This window comes from Lucilia cuprina, chromosome 5 (genome assembly GCF_022045245.1).
Source record: "Lucilia cuprina isolate Lc7/37 chromosome 5, ASM2204524v1, whole genome shotgun sequence".
Taxonomy (NCBI): domain Eukaryota; kingdom Metazoa; phylum Arthropoda; class Insecta; order Diptera; family Calliphoridae; genus Lucilia; species Lucilia cuprina.
The window spans coordinates 1-24707 of NC_060953.1; the positions used below are offsets into that span (position 1 = coordinate 1).

General features: G+C 27.6%; 1 protein-coding gene and 2 long non-coding RNA genes across 9 annotated transcripts; 1 reads left to right on the plus strand and 2 right to left on the minus strand.

The window, feature by feature from the left end:
* Positions 1–308: 308 nt before the first annotated feature.
* On the minus strand, positions 309–4236 carry LOC124420416. Its single transcript, XR_006941188.1, has 6 exons — positions 4079–4236; positions 3168–4023; positions 3015–3115; positions 916–2954; positions 726–805; positions 309–665 (listed from the first exon to the last, which is right to left on the minus strand). It is a non-coding gene; the product is annotated as an uncharacterized LOC124420416 (long non-coding RNA).
* A 1416-nt stretch (positions 4237–5652) lies between these two features.
* LOC111690935 lies at positions 5653–22582 on the plus strand. 4 transcript variants are annotated; one of them, XM_046953123.1, is made up of 4 exons: positions 16548–17188; positions 17251–17341; positions 18995–21348; positions 21411–21599. In XM_046953123.1, exons 2-4 carry the CDS (start codon positions 17302–17304, stop codon positions 21450–21452), a joined length of 2436 nt encoding a protein of 811 aa, XP_046809079.1. In that variant the 5' UTR covers positions 16548–17188; positions 17251–17301; the 3' UTR covers positions 21453–21599. The 4 variants fall into 4 exon arrangements, with proteins under 4 accessions (XP_023309313.2, XP_046809079.1, XP_046809077.1 ...); XM_046953121.1 differs by having other exon boundaries at positions 18995–22582; XM_023453545.2 differs by lacking the exons at positions 16548–17188; positions 17251–17341 and adding an exon at positions 5653–6474 and having other exon boundaries at positions 18995–22575.
* LOC124420417 lies at positions 8592–24553 on the minus strand. 4 transcript variants are annotated; one of them, XR_006941191.1, is made up of 4 exons: positions 24281–24553; positions 9266–9379; positions 9085–9171; positions 8592–9004 (listed from the first exon to the last, which is right to left on the minus strand). It is a non-coding gene; the product is annotated as an uncharacterized LOC124420417 (long non-coding RNA). The 4 variants fall into 4 exon arrangements; XR_006941189.1 differs by lacking the exon at positions 24281–24553 and adding an exon at positions 14777–14973; XR_006941192.1 differs by lacking the exon at positions 24281–24553 and adding an exon at positions 12611–12915.
* Between the last annotated feature and the right edge of the window lie 154 nt (positions 24554–24707).

The window sequence follows — 24707 nt, forward strand, 5'->3', positions numbered from 1 at the left end:
TGTATTGTTAGTTCTTTTTTTATTCTTATGTTGAAGCCTTTTTCCCCTTTTTTAATTGTTGTTTCTTTGTTCTTTATTTGCAAACAACACACAATCTTTCCCCGCTTGATTATCCTTTTTATAAATTTTTTATTCGTCTCCGTCTCTTTTTTCCTATTCGACACCTTTTCACATTAATTGTAAACAATTTTAATTGTAAATAAATTAATTATAAAATTTACTTGCAATAACTCTTTCTCATACGGACGCTTGTTAATTTAATATTTCCCCGGAACTCACCGCTACAAACATAAATTATACAATTTAACTTCAATAAAATACGATCGTTGAAGAATAGATATTTTTTCTATATCTATTCTTCATTAAACATGAGTAAAATATTTATTGAAATGAAATTTTTATTCGATTATCTGTAACACCCACTATTAACAATAATATTTTTATCCAAAGCGTCCTCGTAAAAATACTAGGCAAGCTGGAAACATATCATTCAGGTTTTCTATAGTTTCAAGAACTATATGTGTACTTCCTTGCAGCTTTGGAAACATTTTATGCCAATTCCTCAGCAGCCAGAAGTAAAAATCGGTTCATCATGATTCAATAATAGTGACAATTAATAGCTTTAACGACGGCATCCTCTCAAAAATAAGGCCTGATAAGTATTCCTATGTAATAAAATACTAAAGGTTAAGATGGATTGATAGTATGCACTCTAATTAACTTACCCGTAATGTTAATTTAGTCCAAATGTTGTCCCTCTACGTAAATGTTGCTTCTTTTCCATTAAATGTTTTCACAAATAGTCCTGCAAATAAAAAAGTTAATAAGTAAATTGGTTTTTATACTTTAAATGAGGAATGTAAATAGCCACATTTATATTAACATGAATATTTAACACTTTTTCTTTCTACTTACCTTAAATAAATTCCTCCGGCGCAATGTATAATAAAATATAATTAAAAAAATACACAAGGATCTATAAATCTATAGATTTTAAATAAATGTTTTCCATTTTCTTTTTATTATTGTGGCATTCTTAATAAAATGATACTCTAATAACAGCTGTTTACCAATGATGCCATAAATTTTTCTCCAAATAAATAACTGACAAACATTTGTTTTATTTTCCTATTGACAAACATATGGCGACACTTTTAAAAACATTTGATTAATTTTCTTCCACTCAGATGGCGCACATATAACAACGATCCTTTTTATTTATTTTTTTATTCATCAGATGGCACACATATAACAACTAAATTTATGAAGACTTAAGACACATACTCGAAATATGTTTGGAATTTTCCGGATTTCGATGAAATCTTGGTCGGATCAAAATTTAGTGGTCATATTCGGATTCAGCACCTGAAAACCAATTAAGATCGTGTTTCCAGCCCAATCTGGCCATTAGTTTCTGAGAAAAAAGCAAATAAAGTTAACATGTTGAAAAATTGAGGTTTTGAATATGTGGACTCCCTAAAGAATGGTAGATGGTAAGCTAGACATGCCACCGGTTAAACTCCACTTAAGACGAGATGCTAACCAAGTTTCCGCCCTCCTTCTCTCCTACTCTATACGTTTTATCTCTCTTCCCTCTTTCTCTACACTTTGGTCTTAATTTTTTGTCCTAGGATCGTCGTCGCCTTTCTCCTTTTATTTAATATTTTAATTGTTCCTTTTCTTTTCTTCTTCGTTGTTTTCTTTTTTGTTAGACTTTTTCTTTTCCATATCCGGCCTTAATTGTTGTTTCTTTTCCCTCCGTCCTATTCTTTTTGAATTTTTTTCCTTCCCCCTTTTTTCAAGAACAGCAAGAAGAAGAAGAACAACAACACCCAATCTTAAAGTTTTTCTATTCGTATCTATCCTTTTTTCCCCTCCGCCCTTTTCCCATTTTTTAATATGAAGAACCTGAAAGCGGAATCGTAATAGAAATGAAGCATAGGAGAAATATCATTCACTTGTTTCAATTTCCGTCGTCGTTGTATTTTTCGCCCTCCCTTCTAGTACACATGCGTTGTTTATTTACCAACACACAATCTTTCAACGCTGGATTATCGTTTTTATTTATTTTGTATTCGTCTCCGTCTTTGTTTTCCTATCCGACACCTTTTCCCATTAAATGTAAACAATTGTTTTTCTTGTTCTTTTTTATAAATTTGTAATTTTTTGCAGTTTCTTTAATATATGTATTTTTTCTTCCGCATACATATGTATCCTGTCCAAAGTTTAGAAAAACAATATTAAAAGGTTTACCTTTACGACGCCTAATAATTTGGAAAAATATCACACAATATTTTGTATCCAAATACTTGTTAATATCACATTCAAAATAATTTTTTTCATCTAATTTTGACTAGTAAAGGAGACCGGGAATACATCTTTTAAACAGTGCACAAATAATAATTCCTCCGGCGTAAATGATGAACTATTGTTACCTTCAATTAATATAGTAACAATTTCCTATATTGAGTGGAATTGTCCTTTTTTGGTTTGATTAGATGAAATGTCAATAACAAACAACACCTGTTGCCACAATTCCAGCAAGTATGTATATGTTTATTTATAGATTTGCCCTTGTTCTTTATTTGATTTATTATTATAATAAGACTTTAGGTGTTTATTAAATGACATCATTTTTTTCCATCAATCGCATAAACCGAAGTCTTAGTGTATAGAACACTTTATTTATTTAAAAAGTGTGACTCAAAATATCAGCAATGAGAATTTTTATTTCGACCATTTACGCTTAATGGTTTTGAAGTTATTAATTAGATTTTTAACTAGAATTCGTGCTGACCGGAGGATAAATGATCGGCGTATCCTACAGTAAACAATTCACTCCACGTATCATGGTGTTTATAATCATCCTTGGGTTCTTACACATGCATATATAAACCCATATCCCATTTTTTTAACCACGGCATTCTCTCAAAAATAAGGCCTGATAAGTATTCCTATGTAATAAAATAATAAAGGTTAAGATGGATTTCTAGTATGCACTTAAATTATCTTACCAGTAAGGTTATTGGAATCCATATGTTGGTCCTCTCCGTAAAAAACTTGTTGTCACACACTTCCTTTGGAAGTTTTCACACACATATGTATGTATGCATTCCTGTAAATAAAAAAGTTAATGAATTGTAAAAGGGAAAATTTTTGTTTCTTACCAGCAGCTGGCAATAAAATCCATTACGTGATCCTGGAACACATAGTTTAAAATGTCCACAGATGATTCCTCCGGCGTAACTATTGTTACTTTCAATAAACAAGGTAGCAATTTCCCATTTTGTGTAGAATTTTTTATTTTTGTTTTTATAAAATAGTATGTTGGCAAATGCTAGGAAGTTTATTGATTTATCTGTCGACATATTTAGTACATAATCGATTTTTTAGACATTTATCAATAGCTTTTGTCACAATCCTGGCGAATTTATATTTGTTATTTTGTTTTTATTTTAATCGAATGGCATGTCAATAACAAATGTTGGTACAATGCTGGCAAGTTTATTGATTTATTTATCTATCGATAGCTTTTCCCACAATGCTACCAAGTTTATTGATTGTTCTGTCAATAATATTTTTTAGTACATATCAATTTTGTGATATTTGTCAGTTATTATTATTGTTTTTGGTGGATTTAGCAATTTTGTGTAGATTTGATTTGGGAAATAAGCGTCAATGGAGACAAGTATCAATTCGGGTGGCTCAATGTTGGTGGTAATGTTTGTAGATGTTGGATTGAGTATGCCTTCATTGGCAGATGACCCTCTGGTATAAATAGAAAACATAAATAATACACAGAATAGTATGTCAGCGGAACACTTATCCATTTTACTTATCCAATGCTTATGAATTAAAATCTTACTGCAACTATTTATAACGAATAACACAATAACAATTGCAGTTGATGGATTTAACAATATTGTGTACATTTGATTTGGGAAATAAGCGTCAATTCGGGTAGCTTAATTTTGGTGGTGTTTGTGGATGTTGGATTGAGTATGACTTCATTGGCAGATGATCCTATGGATAGAGAAAAGGATTAATACACAGAATAGTAAGTCAATGTAACACTTACCCTTACGATGATGCTCCATGTCTTATATATTTATATTGTGACTGCAGCTTTTTATAACGAATGACACTCAATAAAAATTGAAGTTGGCAATGTTTAAATTTGTTCGTCTAATGGTTAAACATTTGACTGTTTCGCGTTAGCAAATGATACAAAATGTTTGGTTAACGTGGTAGTTCACTGCACGCAAACTGTCAAGTAAAGTCGGACATACCTCTTTTGATGTGAAACAGTCTAATTTTTGAAATCTTCTGGTGTTTGCCAATTGGTAATATGTTCCCGTTAATATCAAATGTAAAAATATGGAAATTAATTAATTGTTATATGTTAACAGGAACTACCCAAAGTAAATACAAATCATTAGGTGACCGGGAACAAAATTCTTTGAAATATCAAATGCTGAAGGATACTTTCACTTAAACCATTTGGAGTTTTTGGATTATTAATATATTTCAGTGATACGTATAGAAGTTTGGAGTGATACAGGATAGTTTTTTTAATTCTTCTGGTGTTTGCCAATTGGTAATATATTCAGGTTAATACCAAAAGTAAAAATAATGAAATTTATTGCATTTTTATATCTTAACAGCAGCTGCCCAAAGTAAAATAGATGAACGGGAAACACACTCATTTTGATATCAAATACTGCAGAATAATTTTCTTTATTTATTCAAATGTAATACATGTAGCCACTTGGGCAACACAAATTGTATTACAAGTATTCTTATTATCTATAGAAACATCCATTCCTCTTAACATTTACTTAAATTATTTTTGGAGTTTATGGGATGTTAATCTATTTAAGCGATTACAAAATATAGACGTGCGGAATGATACAGGATGCTTTCTATGAAATCTTCGGGTGTTTGTCAATTGATAATATATTAATTTTAAAACTTATTGCATTTTTACATCTTAACAGGAACTGCCCAAAGTAAATACATATCATTAAGTAACTGGGAAACATATTCCTTTTGATATCTTTTGAAATATTAAATAATGTACGATACTTTTAAATCATTCGGAGTTTGTGGATTGATAACCATTTTAAATACTATGGTATATATGGAAGCGTGGAATTAAATTAAATGTTTATATCAAATCAGGAGCTGCCGATAGTTAATACAAATCATTAGGAGGCCAGATATGGGAAACATGTTCTTTTTTACATATTTTGATATATCAAATGCTGTCCGATACTTTTAAATCATTCGGAAGAAAATTAAAAGTTTATATTAAATCAGCAGCTGCCAATAGTTAATACAACTCATTGGGTGGCCAGGAGAAAATGTCCACTCGGTAATATCACTATTGTATGTATCCACTCTAAAAGGAAGAAAGAGTAGTTGATTGTGGTTATGTGCCCATCACAAGTAACACCTATAATGTTAGGTGATCGTGTTTTTATTTATTTCTAACATGAGCGTGTTGGGATCGAAATACTTGTCAGGTATGTATTGTTCTGGTGTAATGTGTTTGAGAAACCAAATTATATATTATATTTGTGGGTTTTAAGTAACATAAACTTTTTGTATTCTCTATAAATTACTTAATTGAGATACAAAAGAGAATGTTTTCTCTTTATTATAAAATATAAAGAGTTTTAGCAAACAAAATGCAAAATGTTTTGTTTTTATTTCACTTGTTGATTGTCTTTTTAAGTGAACATTAGCAGATACAATATATTCAGCGGTGTTTTTAGTATCTATAATACAACTGCATTGATAAAAATTGTAAATAAACATATTCGACTGTGTATTTATATAATAAAAGCCAAAACAATTAAAAATAATTAAAAAAGAATAATGGTTACAAAACTACGGAAGCAGTAAATATCTTATATGTTTGAAAATACAAATTTACTTTTGTCGATATTTAGAGCTGTGAATAGTTAAAAATGCGTAGTAAAATTAATTAAAAAGATCATATTAAGAAGTAATTATTTTGTACAAATCATTAAATGAATGGTAAAATAAAGTGTTTTAAAGAAAATATATGCCAATTATAAATAAATTAACAATTCTGCTTTTTAATGTTCGTGCATACAAAACTGTGTATAGAAATGTGTATAGAGTAGAAACAAATGGGTTTCTGGTCTTTATTTTTCGGCAATGAAATGGTATAAATGTTTTAATACTTAAACATAGCTATGTGATTCAAGTTTATAAGCATTCAAATAATTTGGATATAATGATCAATTGCGTGCATTTTTATTTAAGAATAATTTATCTTTGCTTTATAAATAAACATAATCGGATTATTTTCATCGCTATGTTTTAAAACAAAAGCTTGTTGTGGCCGTTGAATATCTTTATGGAATGCCAAGTATTTTTATTTACTTATGGATCGACGTGTTTCAGTACACACATTTGCCTATGTTTATTGAAAATGCAAAAATGGTAAGTAATAAAATAATAAAAATACTTTGTGTAGTAGAAAAACTAAAATTTGTAAAATTAATTGCGAAGGTTAATTTTCTACACAGAAAAAAATACAAATGTACTTAGGTGGACTAATTTAACATATTCTTTATGAACCGAATACAAAACATTTTCATTGAAGTCTTTTCCAAATACTTAAAGGATTGATGCCACGGCAAAATAGTTCTTTTTAGTTGTTGATTTCCTATTTTTTAATTTGTTTCTTATTGTTTGTACATACAAGTAGTAGTAGTTCGTAGTAATTATTAAAAGGTACTTAAAGATTAATAAGTTTTAATTTCTTTTATCAAATTTAGCGCCGGAATCTATTATAATGATTTTGAATACCAGAATATTTTCATTAAAGTCTTTCCCAAATACTTTAATCAAAGGATTCATGTCACGGCCAGATAATTCTTCTTAGTAGTTTGTAGTAATAAGTAAAAGGTACTTAAAGATTAATAAGTTTTAATTTGTTTACAATTAAGCGGCGGAATCTATTAAAAAGTTTTTGAATACAGGAATATTTTCTTTTCCAAATACTTTTATCGAGGGATTCATGTCACGACTGCATCTGAAAGTAATAAATTAAGTTACAAAATAATGAAAGGTATTTAATGATTAATAGGATTTGCATTTTGTGATTATATTTAGCGGCAGAATCTATTATAAGGTTTTTGAATGCTGGAATATTTTCATTAAAGTCTATTTGAAATACTTTAATCGAAGAATTTACGGCTACATTAGAATATAATGACTTAATTTATAAAATAAAAGTTTTTGAATACCGGAATACTTTAATTGACATCTTTTCCAAATACTTTAATCGAAGAATTCATATTATGGCTACATCTGAAAATAATAAATTAATTTACACAATAATTTTTAAACAATTGGTTTGCAAACATTAAAATTATGAACAAAATATTATATAAACCATTACAATGAGATATAAAGGAAAGTTATTTTATTATTAAAATAATTAAGTATGTTATAATATGTTTATTGAAAAGTTCGTCTATTTTATTATGTTTATCATTGAAAGACTAATAAATTTACCTTTAAACCGCTGATCAAGTGATTTTATTAACTGAGTTTTTAGATTCATATTATTTTTTATTTGAAATTGAAAAATATGTATATTTCTTAACGTGAACAAATATTTAATATGTGTTTTTATGGCAAATAATTTTTTAATTGTATGTCTTAGCACCAACACGAATTTGAATGTTGAAAATATTGTAGTACATTTTTGGCAGAAACTTTTGATTTGTCATAAATTGTGTTGTCATAATGGACATTTTTTTAAAAGCGCAAAATTTGTATTTGTTCTATATGGTATTAAACATTTGTTTAAAAGGTAATCCACAAACGAAAACATTTAACGATTCCCATTTTTGCCATTTATAGAACATATGACCATAACAGACTTAAAAAATAAACAATCCACAACATTTATTAAGGCTTTAGTACAAAAATAAGTGAAACACCAAAAGCAAACAACCCACAAATGTACGAATAAAAATGCAACAATTATATAAAATAAAAAATTTTGGTAAACCCAAATGAAATTAAATGAACAAAAAATACCTAAGAGGCAACAAAATAACATTGCGCGCTATACAAAGTTAAAGTAGTTGATTAATTTAACTTTTTATATGTAATAAATTCAAATGACAGCGTATAAAGAAAATAACAAGGGATAAATTAATTAATTTGGTGTTGGATGATGAATTGTAGGCCAGTTCAATAACTGAATGTTGTTACATTATTTATTTATTTTGAATTGGTATTAAAATACAATAAGAATTTGTGATAATTTCTATAAATTGATTGTTATTGAACAGACACTAAATTGTAGAATATTTTCTGTATAATACCCTTCACCATAGGTGGTAAGGGGCCGAACAATACAACAATAAGGCAACAATTTGTAAACAAAATGTCGTGCGCATCATCATAAGATAACAGTGAATCAAATTGTGGTACGAGACATATTTTAACAAATTGTTGTCTTGTGCAGACTTTTAACCTTTCGACATTTAACAAAAACAGTCAAAGTTGATTAAAGAAAATCCATTATTTATCGATAAGAGTAGTTAGACTACGTTACACTTTTGTTTATTTTGTGAAGCAAAATATTTGCTAAACATTGATATGATTTTATTTTTTAATTTATTAAAACACATTATAATTACTTTGAAAATGACGGTCCCACAAACCGACGCGGCTATAAGTGTTACAGTTTCTGGCGTGTGTATAGAAAGGTTAATAGGCGCTAAGATTATATTTAAGAGTAGTATGTATATAGTTCCAGAAGATGTGCTGCAAGTAGTTTATATAGCCGATGTTTCTGCTAGTAGTACTATGTTAAACAAAGTTTTTATAATTAAAAGTGTACCACTAACGTTATTCAAACAACCAGATTTTTTCTCATAATTGAACACATGCTAAATTGTTAGTTTTAATTCATACTCCACCAGTCTTCATAGTATTGTTTAAAATATTTCTGAAATTAAAGAGGTTTAAATTAGTTTTAATTTGGTACTCCTTTAGTAATAAATCAACAAAATATATTAGATACTTTACCAGCTTTAAATGTTTGCTATTTAGGTTCATCCAAAATTAACAATGGTCACTATCAGTGTCTTCAATAGATTTCCAATTAGAGTCGACCTGTTCCAAAAAAGAGTTTAACAGAAAGAGGTTTAAATTAGTTTTAATTTGATAATCCATTAGTAATAAATCAACAATATATTTGATAATTTACCAGCTTTAAATGTTTGCTACTTAGGTACCAGCTTTAAATGTTTGCTACTAGGTTCATCCAAAATTAACAATGGTCACTATCAATGTCTTCAATAGATTTTCAATTAGACTCGACCTGTTTCAAAAATGAGTTTAACATAATTTGTTTCTTTTGTAGCAGTATCTTTTTGTACTGAAGTAAAACATTAAATGTACAAAATAAAATTGCGTGTTATTACAAAAGATGCAGAACCGAAATACATATGATAATATCGAAAATTATCCTTGGTATTTCTTTTAAACAGATCCTCTTTATATTAAAAGTAAAATTATTTATAGAAGTGCTTACGAACAGTATATTATATTTATATTTTTCTCTCCGAAAGCAATTTTTAATCGAAAATGGGTTTTTTATGTAAATAAAAGATTAGATTAAGTTATAATACCTTGCAACACATCAATTAATTTGCCACAAAGTATGTTGTTAATTAATTGTTGTTAATAAGCGACGGCGTTAAAACATTTAAAACATCTATTTAATGTACTTCCGATGTTTTTTCACTAGAAAAATATTTGTATGATTATTTCAATTATTTGTAATAACATACTTTCAAAATTTAAAAGAAGTAGAAGAAATTAAATTTAAAAATTGGATGAGTAGTGTCTGGAATGCCGCTAATTTCTTTAATTTATATACATATATACAAATAATGTTTACTTTTACAAATGTTAGACAACAAATTAATCTTTCGCACTTAAATTCGATTGACAAAATAACCTTTGGTAGTTTGGTTAGCAGGTTTGGATTTAGTTCCGAATTGTATATTTAATATTAATTTTATAGCAAAGTAATAAGTATATGTGCAGTTAAAGTGTTTAGTTTATCCTATATCCATAAATATGTATGTTGTTTCACAATTTTTCTAAGAAAATTAAAAGTTTATAATTTAATTCTGCTTTATTTCACGTTTTAATGTATGTATACCATCCACTCAGAACAATTTGTTCATTCCATTTGAAACATGTAAATGTTGATCGTTAACTTATCAATATCTATATATGTTTCAAATAGTGGGCCATGTTAGATTCTAAGACAGTCTAGCCACCTCCGAGCAAATGTTGAATGAACAATAGATTCCAAACGAAAGGAGTTAGACATATGACATTTTTCACAAAATTATTTTTTTTAATAAGCTTTGTTTGCGATTGAAAGAAATAGCGCCCATAACACAGTTAAAAATCATAAATGTAAATTTTGTATCAAGCGTTATTAATTTAGTTATATGTACTCAAAAATTGTTCTGTAAAGAATGGCGAATCGAGAGTATATTTGCTCCAATTCCCCATAAAAAGTATCCTTCAAAAAATAGTGGAATACAAAATAGTGAATACAATTTTGATATAATTTCAGAAATCTATACAAATAGCTTTTATTAACAACTAGTGGTGCCCGGACCGCGTTGCTGGGCCTTGATGAACATGTTGACTTTTCATATAAGATTTGATCCAATCTATACATTTTAAAATAATACTCAATTTGACGGTTTGACTGAAAATTAAAACTTCGTCGCATTCCGTCAGACAAATTAAACATTTTACATGAACACTTCTCAAGATCTCTGAAACATATATTTTTCCTGAAATGTTTTCTTATTAGGTGCCGCTTTTCCTAAGTTCATCGATTGCGAACAAACATTGCTCCTTTATGTATATAGATTAAAAGCGAAAGAGTATATTTCGTTATACATTTCTCTAAGGGAAAATGTAAATAATAACATTTAAACAATTATACTTTTACATTAAAATCGGGTGTAATATGTATTTAACGAAATGTATAAAATTTTTACTCATATATATTTATGTATAACGTATACTTATTAAACAACGTTCTTTATAAATTTATTATCTGTAGACAGTTATCAAGGTTTCGACGTTAAACTATCTAAACTCCTACTATGCTTTTTGGAAAAAAACTAAAACTTTAATCTAAACAAATTAAATATTTTTACATTGCCTGCAATAATCAATGTAAATATTTTTGATAGTAATGATTTTTCACCATATACTACGCATTGCATAGAGGGTGGACAGCTTAAAACCTTAAATAAATATGTTTTAAATTAATATTTAAGCCGAAAATGGTGAAAACCTGTTTGCTAATTTGTATAATACCAATAAGTATTGCAATGGCGAAATATTATTAATTTTGTATTTATTTACATTCATTCTGCTTGATTAGTTTTTCTAGCAAATAAAAATGTTAATGGAATATAATAAATATGTACATGGCTAAAACCAGGCTATAACCGCAAGCAATTTATGATATTTTCAAGAGCAATTGCAACTAAAAACAAAATACTTATAACAACCCATCTTACATCATTGCATGATGTGATTTATTAACTGACAAATACAATAATTCACTAGCTCCCTCACTATGTCCAAACTTGGGGCAAATACAATTGAACAAATTGTTAAATACATATTTATTTGTTTGTAATTAGTACCGTATTTGTGTACGTTCGCACTTAAATGCATTGAAAAAATATTTCTAAGCAAACACCTACAAATGATTATAATTAAGGAAATAAAATTATAATAACATGCATTTGAATTTGGGTAATACCATAAAATTAATAATATTTATCTTTAGAGATTCAATGAATTGCAATCTGTAATCGATTTCAAGATGCGAAAACTTTTAGATCACAGTGAATACAGTATTAGATGGCTCGAAAGATAAATATATAACTATAAATATTTCTCAGTAAGTCCAAAATGATTTAATTACTTTTAGTATCTGATGTCTTTAGGTTTGCTAGACGAAGAGTAACAAACAACTTTGCATCTGTGTGATTTTAATAAATTATAAGAATTGTTTAAATTGTTAATGATACATAAAATGTATGTGGTAGACTATATTCGTGGGCGCACATTTTGCAGCAAAAATTAGACGTGGTTTGAAGACATAAAAAATGTAATATTGCATTTATGGATAAAACTACATATGAATGTTTGTCTGTATATGCATGCGATTTTAAGAATGTAAAAACGGAATATATATTACCATTGTAATAAATCAATATAAACTTATTATAATATTGTTTAAAGTATATCTGAATTTGTTTGACATTACATCTAAAACGTGAAAAACTAGAAATGAATGGTAATAATAAAAACGCACCGATGAGCGAATGTTCAAGATAGAATTTTTGGTTAATATTTGTTTCGTGATAATAAACTTTTGATCATAAAACTATAAAGTTAACATTTGTATATATGATTATATGAAAAGACATGTAAATTTAAAACAATTAAAAAGACATTCATACATAATTTATTAATTTACGAGATAGGTAAATATTACCTTTAAAAATATTCGGCATCGCGTTTTAAGCGTATTTTCCCAATTTCATATCTTTTGAGAGGTGGTTTTTTATTTTATATAAAAATGTATTCAAATATGCTTTCGGTATTTATCATTCTGTTGACTTATAACTAAGCTATTAAATTATTCAAGCCATTAAATAGACAATAGACTGGCAGTGATAATCCAATAATATTTAACATTTTCGGTTTATTTTTAGTTAATCTCCTTCTCAATTAAAAGTGATATATATAAATTCTCAAGTTATTTTTGTAAACACTCCTGTTTGTTCTGTAAACCGAATGCGAGTAAATTTCTCGTTTAAAAACGAATTCTCATAATTTTTCTCGTTTTAAAACCGATTACACAATTCTAGTCGAAAGTAAATCGAATTAAATTGTATTCTAATATATGAAATAATTGTTTCAATGTTGATATTTCATGTTTCTGAATTTTACGTTCAAATAAAATTTGACTTAAAGAACACCAAGTTCGGGTTTAGTAGCTTCTCGATTTTGAATCCGATTCGATTTACAGAACAGACATGAATAATATTTAAGGCTTCTTTTCAAAAGCCATGTCCAAATTTCTAATAATTATTGAATAAATGTTTGGCATTATTGTAAAGGGAGTCAATTCTTATAATTCCGATTAAAAGAAATGTATTAGTTTATCTGATTTTGGAAATATTATAATGAATGTTATAAAATAAGCAAACGCTTTATTTCCTCTTAAAAATTCTTTACGGAAAGTAAAAACTTAATTTAATTTTAATTAAATATTTGCAAATTTGATATTACATTTATTTTTGGTACAAATAAAGCGATCAAATGCAAATATTTTCTCTCAACAATAGTAATGTGAATGTTTACATTTCGCATTAACCAATTTCAAATATTTGAATAATTAATTTTTGTTATGTAATATACTAACCCCCATTTTCACCACCTTCAGTTATCGTTTAAGTGATAGTTATTATTTCAGTTAAGACCATTTTTGTATGAGAATTGTGAATAAAATTTTTAAGTTAAAAAATAACTAGACATGGTGAAAATGGGGGTAAGTATGCATCTTAAAGCAAATTATTAAAAAATCTGCTCTTACTTGAATTCTTAGAATGAATTTATAAATATCTTTAATTTATTGACACACTTTCTAATAATACAATGTAAATATGACATCTATTTTTAGTGAAAATATTTAATTTCAACAAATTATGTGTAACGACTCTAAATTTGTTTCGTTCTTAAAATTCTAAAAATATAAAAAAAATACGTAGTTTATTTTCTTCACATTTATAATTAATTTAATATGACAATAAGATAAGGTTTTCTTATAAAGTTAATTTTAAAGATTTTAATATAATTAAGAATTGGTTAGAAATATGTTTTCTGTAATTATAAACAATTATACTTACAACAATTAAATTAATTTTTTAAAACAATGTTTCTTATGTCATTTAATGCGAAATTAGTTTTATATAATTAAACTATTTGAAATTGATTTCTTAACAATGTTTATAGTTAAAATGTTTCACAAGAATTAAATAACTTATGCCCTTTTTTATAATTGTTAGCAAATTTTAAGAACTGTCTCCAAAGGCATGATATTGAAAAGGGTGGTATAAATCTATTATTAATTTTAAATTATACATGTACAAATAATTCCACTGCAATATTTTTGATTATTTATGAATTTTTATAAATGTTTTCATAACTTAAACACACGTTTTATAACTTTTGATATACATATGTATGGTATTTTTGATTTTCGATACTGCAACAATGCTGATCTTTATTTTAAGATTTTTCTTTACCTTATATAGAAAATTTTTACAAAATGCTTCTCTTTCTATACCGAGTTCTGGGTGTTAAAGGAAAAATATATATTTTTATTAATGATATATGTAGATATTCGAATATTTAAGAGTAAATGAAATACTCTTAATTTGTAGAAAAGTCATACTATTTGTATTAGTAAAATTATTTTTATACTGTGTGTGGGAAACTGTAGGATTTTTGAGAAAAATTCAAACAAGTGGCTAAATGTAAAATTGTGTTTTCTTGTTTTAGATTATTTTATTTTAGTCAATAAAGTTGTTGTTTGATGTTGGTTTTTTGTTATTGAATTTTTAAGCAATATTGCTAAAAATAGTTTTGTACATACATGCATACATATGTATGTATATTGTTGCAATACAAATATTTTATTTTTGAAACAGTTTTCAACTTTGAGAGTATTATTTAAAGAACTTCCGCAAACATGAACTTTTCACTTTCAAACCAATAAACGAGTCATTTGACGTTCTCTTGTTTTCAAGAAAGCATCAGTCGAAATTTTTTGATTAAGTTATTTTCTGAATTTTATATAATTACATGTGTATGTGTGACTATTCAACTTATCCCGCAACCTACACACTTTTAAATTACGTACGCTGATTTTTTCTATTTTATTTTTTTGGTATGCCAAATATGTATTACGCTAAGAAGAAAAATGCACGAATTTGATATACTTCGGAAAAAAATAAAGAATCGTTTCAATGTTTTTGAATAAAATATAATCGAATTTTGTGTGTATGCATGATAATAACAACAACCCATGTTTTAAAAATAGTCTTAAAAAACTAAATATTTAGCACAGAACGTGTGATCAAGAGATATGAATATATAAAAGGAAGTTTAAAATAAAAAAAATGTACATACGAACGTATGTATAAATCTTCAACAAGATGTTTAATATAACATACATTATTATGATAAAGGTTAAGGACTACAGGATTATTGAAATTACAGTTTAAATAATGAGGAAACTTTAGATTTTTTCAAATAAAATGTTGTTTTGTATATTTGTTTTAAAGTATTTAAAATAGAATACTAAGCGCTTACGTGTTAAATTAGCATTGAAATTATTCAGAAATTAAAGATGAACATTGTTAAACTAAAATTTTTACAAAATAATCGATAGAAATACATATGTACATTTTACAATATAAATTTTAATTAAACTGTTGATATTGGTTTATTTGGTAAAGTTAGGCGTCTCTGATACTTCGAAAAACTTTTGGAAAGTATCATATTGAATTTTGATAGTTGTATCGACAAAACATTAAAATTTCCAACATAATAATAACTTTAATGAAATATAATTGATTCTATTAAAAATCATAAATTCAATCCAGTTCTGACTAGGTAATTTATGAATTTCATATAATTCTGAAAATTATCAAGCAAATGTGATTACTAAACTATTTAAAATAGTAAAATTATGCCTGTTATTTCTGAAAAAAAAACTAACATTTATTACAAACTGAAGATAATTGTTGTAAATTATGTAAGTACTTTTTGAGAATTGAAAATTTGCGAAATATCCTCAACCATTCTAAAAAGAACACCCATACGATTAGTTATTGCAAAATTGATACTAATTAAAACTGATTATAACGCCGTTAAATTATTTATAGAATTGATATATCGCTAGACTTTGTAACATACATACATAAATAGTTTAGGTATTTTTTAAGCGCAATGCTAAAATGTTCTTGATCGCTTATTGATTAACAATTTTTATCACACGATCAGTGTTTAATACAATTTTTTTTCTAAAAATTGAACGTTTCATTCCTTTCAGTATAAAACCTAAACTTTCTTTTAAATATATTTTTATTTCGAAATAAACAGCATACACGGTGATATTTCACGTCGTTTTAATTCTATGCGAGAATAAACATAAAAAATATTGAAAAAAAGAAAAGCAGAGGAATACATTTACAAATGTTCTAAATATCGTGAGTATGTCGACATTAGATGGCTATGATGACGTTGCCTTCTTATGGTCGGTTGTTTTATTCATGATGTTGGTGTTGGATCATGATCATTGTGAAAAGCGGGGCAGTGAATGAGAGTGAATAGCGAACAAACCAACAACGTCCATCTAAGGTGGATATTTAGATTCTTAGACAATAAAGATATTTCTCAACTTTTCATTTTTAGTTGCGTTTTGGATGTCAACGCGTATTGTTACCAAAATTTTAAATAAAAACTTAAAATGTCTTTTAAGTTGAGGCGAAAAACGAGAGCACAAATAAATTAAATGTACATACAAACATATACTTGTGTTAATAATATATACATAAAAATTAAAATAGATTTTGAAATTTGTATTATATATGTACGTGCTACGAGATTGTGGAAAACAAATAAAATATATATGTACATATCTATATTAACAAGTGTCAAAAATATAAAAAAGATTCAAATTTATAGATATTTCAATTAAATAAATAACTAGTTAACTTAATATTTGTAATATAAACAAATTAAAGATTTAAAAATTGTGGAAAAATAAATGTGTTTTTTAAACCGTATTTGGCAGAATTCAGAATATAATAAAGGGCATCAAATTTCAAGATCCCCAAGAAAACAAATATAAATACAAATATATACATACATGGGACGTTTTTCTCTGCTTTGAATGATAAGAGCTTCGATCCCGTCGATGTGAAAAAGAGAGAGAAAGTGAACAATATACAAAACTTTGTTTTGTTCGAATATAAATGCACAATTTAAATTAAGAGCACCGGTAAATTAAATAAACTTTTATTTATTATATATCTATATGATCTATATGTTTTTGTTATGTAGTGACGATCTGTGTTCTGTTTGTTTTTAACACACCTTTCCGATATTAACAAAATGGATAATTTGAAAATGTTACCAGAATATTTATTTACCGGTAATTATAAAAATATATATTTTACATTATATTTAAAAATTATACATATATACAACTAGTTCTAGAACGCATGATTATAGTCCGAATTCGTTATACTTTGGCGTTGAGACCAATGATTTTTGTTCGAAACTGGTTCTGAGGAAGCGTTATGGAGTCGAAACTCGTTATTTGGAACGGTTCCGGAACTAGTTCTTTAATCAATAATTTTTGTTCCAATTTGTCAACCTCTGAACTATTTTTTGGAAGATTTACAGAACGTATGCTTTTTATTTAAAAATAGTTCATTATTTAAGCGTTTTTGTTCGAAATTATGAAGTTTAAGTATAATTTTGAGAAACTGTTAAGGAATTATTATTATTATTATTATTATTATTATTATTATTGAACCAATTTTTTTTAAACTTATTTACAATTATCTTAAATAAAATTCATCTGTTAAACTATTTCTTGATATAAGAATCCAGCAGCTAACTTCCCCGTCTCCATGTACAATTTAATTAGGGTATCTTTAATTCCTTATAGATGCATGAATAAAAATATTTTTATGAATTTTTAATTTTTTGACATTTTATTCAACTGATTCTAAAAAGTTGTTTCGGAACTAGTATGTGTTCCATTGAACTAGTGTTGTATCAATGTATAACTCATGTCAAAGAACCAGTTAATTGAAATGTTCCGAGCTACGGGTTCCAGTAGCAGTTGCGACAACACTAGTTCCAAGGTTGTTGTTTAATAATCTGAATTGGTTCTCTTTGTATTCGTTCTAGAACTAGTTGAGTTTAGAACAAGTTCTAAAATTTTTCCTGTGTATGTATATTAAATAAAAAATATGTCATTGAATCATTCAAGAAAACGTTTTGAACTATGTACATATGTTTGTTATACCAATAGAATTAAAATATGTTATTATTGCTGGTAGTTCATCACTGCTAAAACTTTTTAAAAGGTAGCCGATTTTAAATATTTATTAATTCTAATTATTCGACAGAAATTTTTTTATTTTAAAGAAATTAAGATTTTTTTTATTTTGTGCTAAAAATTATTTTTCCAAATTAGCGTATAATTAACCAGTTTACCAGTTTTTAGGAATTGCTCAAAAGTCGTTTTTAAAAAAAAAAACATGTTCTTTAAATACTATACTTTAAATTACTTATATAATTTTGTCTAAAATCTACATTACATGAAGGTTGGGACGAATGTTTCATTTGCAACCTTTAAACCTTATTGGCCAATAAAAATTACATACATTATTAATACAGCTCAAAATTTAGTTTTTTTAATTTAATAGCATTCAAATAAAAAGTACTTATAGAGATGTATAAAACTTTTACATTTCCATTCTATTAAAAACACATTCTACAAATATCGTATAAAATGTATAAGAGTTTTTAGCGAAGAATTGAAATATATCAAATATGTATAAATGAAATATTTTGGTATTCAGTATGTTATTGTTTCTAAGGCTTATTTATATTTAAAATAATGTTATATTGTAAATAATGATTTCTCTAAACCTGTCTTTGTTTTGTTGTAAATGAATGGTAAAAAAGTCATAAAGTTCAAAAGAATTTAATTTTAATATTTTTTTAATTATTTAATAATGTGGTTTTATTTAATTTTCTAATTTGTTTATTTTTGTTCTAATTTGTTTAGTTGGCCATAGTATGCAAGACATTTCACGTGACGATTTCTCTATATTAAATGATGGTGATGCTGCAGCCCATCCTACCGACAAGGACATGTGTCCAACACTAATTTACAGAATTCAAAATACATCACCATTAAATTCTCCTGCCACAAACTTGCCAAAACAGTTAAATAATGATGATAATGCAGCACAATCATTTGCTGCTGTCAAATTGGAAGATATCAATACAATTGATTTATTTCCATCACATTCATCAACTTGGCAGCAACATCCCATTAATGCAAGTCATGACATAGGACACCATCGAATGTTTACAAATCACAATCGATTTGACCACAATAATACAAAGTTGTTACTGCAGGGATCCGATGATCCATTAATTAGTCATGGAGCCAATAATGTGTTATCGCATGATGATGATCATCCAGCCGATTTTGCAAAAAGTTTTAATACCCAAACTAATAGCCATATTCAACATTCTTTAAGCAAGCAAAGCAACCAAGACACATTACCTAAATTGTCCAATTTACAAACTGTCCCACAACGCCCTGTTAAAAGTGGATGCAGTAATTTAACAAAACAACAGCTTAAAGTAAAAGCGAATCTTATGAGTGCTCGAAATCAACAGCAGCAACAAAGTCAAAGTAATACAACATCACAAAATATACCCACAACCCCTCCTACAGTCTGTCAAAAGCAGCAACGTTCTCAAAAAACCAAAAATAAGAAGGGCGCCACGGTTAAATTAAGATTTCATCATCAGGCATTGCCTCCAGAATATCTAAGTCATTACGAGGCAACTCAGGGCCAACAACGAATATGTAAAAATCAAACGAAACTCAATACAACTAATCAACGTGGTTCATCAAAGTCAACAAATAACCTTCATAAACAATCTCAACCGAGAAATTCTCATGAAAATGTGCGTAGTTGGCTTCAAAAGATTGCCGAAATTCAAAGGACCGCTAATGCATCAAAAGAGACACAAAAAACGGCACAAAAACTTCAATATCAATCTAACAAAGACAAAGCATATGAATCCGAGAGAACTACATCGATCGCCCCAATAGACACTAACAATAATCTCCAAACGCAAAGCGGCAATGAAAAGCAAAATATATGCAGATTAAAACAGATTGACGCACGTAACGACCATTTGATGGCGGAAGTCAGTAACATTTCTAATGCTAAACGTCCACATTATTCCGATCTTCCTTATATGGGAGAAATAACACTCGATAATTGCAAACCACGAAGAGGTCGCAAGCCAAAAAAGGCTGATATTTGTCATTTAATATATAAGAATTACGGAACTATATTGTCGAAAAAAACCAAGCCCGATAATGGTTGTAATTATTCACCTACTATTTTTAATACGGACAATCATGCTAATAAAAATGAAGAATATGAACAACCATTAAATTTATGCTTACGCGACCAATTGAATGATTCCTATTCAATTTCAAGTGGAGATGAATTATCAGAAACAAATTCTAGCTGCCCTACACCTGTGAGCACCCCACTTGATTATGTTCGCGATTCCATTTTGGCTAATAATCTGAAGAACTCCTTAAGTAATATAAATGAAGAAAATACTCCTAAAACATCGAACAAACCTTCCAAGTCAACCAGTGAAGAAAAATTAATACATCCTATTACTGCTTACTACCAAAAACTGTTGGAGAGTGGGGTGCTTTTACACAACGCCAATGGTCCTTTCAAGACTATACAAAAAGACAATCAACTAGCTTTAAAAATTCCTATACCAAGTGGTCTTTTTCTGCCACAAAAAATAGAAAAATCTACGATTAGTCCTGTTACTCTAAACTTGGAATATCCGGAACAACTGTCAACGCCTTCTTCTTTCAAATCGGATACCTCTTTAGCAACTACTATAAGTTCTGCAACAAATCAACAGCAAATAGCTCCTCAAAAACGTAAGCGCTCGGCAATTTTTATACCTCCTATGAACGTCGAAAATAAAACAAATCCAGTCACTGAAGTTAGTATATGCAAATTTAAATTTACTGGAGGTTCTAAGCCTACATTGCAAGAGAAAAAAATGGTATCTGTTGATGCGGGTGGCAATTATCGCTACTTTAGTGGAACTGGCGATAAATCTAGTAGGGGGTATGAATACTTTCCAAGAGAAAGTCTTCAGCATACTGCCGGTCTACTACCTGGAGTCAATTGTACTGGACAAAAACTATCGATAGATATACCACCACCCTCAGCTGGTTTAAGTAATGAACTATTACAAATTCCGGAGTCACCTACATCATCAGTGATGCTTTCTGGCAGATCTCTTAGTGGCAACACCATGGCGGATTCCATTTCACCAAAATCAACATCTTTTGAAGTGAGTAAAAATGAAGCATGTTCAAATTCTATTAAGGAATATTCATCCTATTCATCTTCTAGTCCAACAACGTTATCAACAAGTCGCTGTGCGGAACAACGTAAAAATAATATTCAACAGCAACAGTTTAGAAAATCAAGCCAAAAGGAAAAACTGGAAAGGACATTTAAAGAACAAGGATTTCTTATACAGACGCAACAATTGGAATCTGCAGAAGGTGCAACGTATTGCAAATTTAGGCAACTGAAAAAATTCACACGTTATTTATTTCGTAATTGGAAAGATTATTTGCCAGACAGATTGCAAGAACATACAAATACTGATGCATTAAAATCGGATGATAAGGAATCACAATAAACACGCACAAACTATTTAGGGAAATATAGATAATTAATATATTCTAGACATTTTATAAACTTACTTTTAAGATCATAAAGTTTTTCGACACCATTTATTTAAATTAAGATGATGTAAATATGAAAACACGATGCTGCCAAAGATAAGAATAATTAATTTATATTGATAGGAAAAGGATATTTTAATATATTGAAAATGCATACACGTCTATGTATTGCACGATAATATGTTAACTGGTTATAATAATTGTTACAAACTGATTAAGAAAATAATATTTAGTTTTTATAAGTATCAAAATAATTTTTACTGACGCTCGTTTTACTTATTCATACACTAGGTGTTTGTATATAATGTGAAAAAAAATATTTATTAAATTTCTTTAAATATTTATTCATTAAATATGCAAAATAATAAGAATAAGAATATTTGTATTTATTTTTTGTACTAAATAAACAGTAAAAAACGACACTTGAATTATTGAATAAATTTTACTTTAAAATTTTTGCGTTCTAATTACAAATATGTTGCATAATTCTTCTACTAACATCAGAATGAAAATAGACTGTAACTTTAAAAAAATTAGGAGTAAATCGCCACTTTTATAATTTTTAATAAATAACTGAAATAGTTGTAAGTATGTTTGAAATGTGTTCTGTTAATAAAATAAAAAATAACTTTTTTGTTTTACTCAAATTTGTTTAAGAAGTTGTGGCAATTAAATAAATTTTTAACATATTTTTAAAATTGATCCTAAAATTGCTACTCATGTTTCGCTTATTCCGAGAGATATAATAAGCAAATGTTGATATAAAATGTTAAACTCTATACGGTTAAGTAGTTAAAACTGTAAATAAATAAAAAATCAGTCGATTTTATTAAAAAAAAAATATTGAATTTTTCTTAATTTATTATACATAAAAGACTTTCTGGGCAATAGAATATTAAAGCTGGTAAGTTTCTAAATATTTATCAAAAAACAATCGTATTTTTTAATTCGATGCTTTCGTGAGAAATAGCAAGTTGAAACTTAATTCTGGTTGATACTATACAATTATTTTCATTTAACTGACTTCGATGCTACAAATTCCTATATAAAGGTATAGGTCGTATGGTGGGGTTTCTCCAAACACACGTGTTGTAACTGCCAATACAAGTGCTTAAAGCACTGCCTTCCTAATTATAATCCAAAAGCAAAATATCAGTCCATTTAAAAGACAGTAAGACAATACATTTGATACCATAATAGTACCTACATAACGGATCTGCCTTTCTAAATTCTTACTACATTGTTTATTACCATTGGTTTGGGAACCAATATCATAATGGAGCGGATTTATAAATTTATAACATAAATTGCCATTATAATATTTAAAATTTTTTATTTAGGATTACTGCCTTGTAATATATAAATATTTATTGGCCAATAGTGGCTTTATATATTACTATGAATAAAATAAAAAATAAGTCTAACTCTGAGTTTAAAATGACAACGAAATAGGTGGGCTAATTAATTATCGGCCTTATTTATAATAAAAAATCAAGCTGCTAACTATTGTGTGTTTAAATTCTAGGGATGCAACGAATGCGAATTATTAAATCTTAGCTAATGTTTTAGCAAGTACTTTTTCTTAGAACATTTTAAGATAATTTAAATGTAAACACTTTTAACAAATGAAAATTTCACCAAAAAATTATAAATGCTTGTCCTTCACAATTTTTTATTTAAATTTATTTCCCAGTAAATACTTTACAAACTACATATTAATCACATCTAAAAATGCTATTACATACTTTTCGCTATTATAAACCAAATATTTCCTTACAAATCAAAACCCAGTTAAAAGTAAGAAAATAGGTGTTGAAAAGTCATTACAAATAACATGATTGAAGTACATTAAGTTTTGGTGAAAAACCAGTGAAATTTTCATTACAGATAATGAGTTTTATTTTTGACATCCAAATATAGCATTTTAACAGCCTCTTTAACTAAGATTAGATGCAGTTTTGAGTTGCCAAAAATTAATAACATCCCTTTAATGACACGCTAATGTAAAATTCATAGTTTTTTTCACCCGAATTTGAAGCACTTCGAGTTACTAATTCTGATGAAAATACTACATCTTTTTCCACACATTTTTGCTGGGTTGTGTTGTACTATTGCAAAAGCAAGCTTGTGACTTTTTTAAATATGCAAGTGCTGTGCAGCGATGCATTTTTTTAATATTTTACTACATTTCAAGCAAATATTTGTAAATAACGAACCTATTTTTCTTGTCAAAAAAGTTTCGAATTGCCCAACAAAAATAATGCAAGTAATACTTTACAAACAACATCTTACTCGCATCTAAAATGCGATTACATATATTTTACCTTTTTACATACATCTAATTTTGGTGAAAAACTAATGAAATTTACATAAGCACGTCATTGCATCCAACATATAAAATTTTTACTGCTTCTTAAAATTAAATTAGAAATAACTAAATGTTTGGCACATGTCAAAAAATCAGTAATATTTTTCATATTTAACAAAGATTGCTACATTATCATTCAATGCATTGCTTATTTTACTTACCATTTTCATTACCATCCCATTATATTTTTAAACAAGCATAATTTTGAAACGGACCTTTACAGAAATAAATAACATCAAAAAGATTAAAAAATAAGGATTTTATCCATCTATCTAGATAACATAATAGGGATATAACTAATGTTGGCGACATTTTTTGCATATCATCACGTAATGTTGTATAAGTAGTGAACATAATTTTTTAGGACAATTGAAATCAGAAACATCACGCACCAGCTCCGATTTCTGAAATAAACCAACTTTATTGTGATATTTAAAGTAACGTCAATAGTATAGAACAAACGTATGGTACAAAAATTATAATTGATATTCCAAATGTCAAGAAAGGTAAAATCAAGAGAAATGTGAGCCAACGTTAGGACAGGTAACGCGGACCAAGTTCAGCTAGCATCTAATACATGAAATAAAA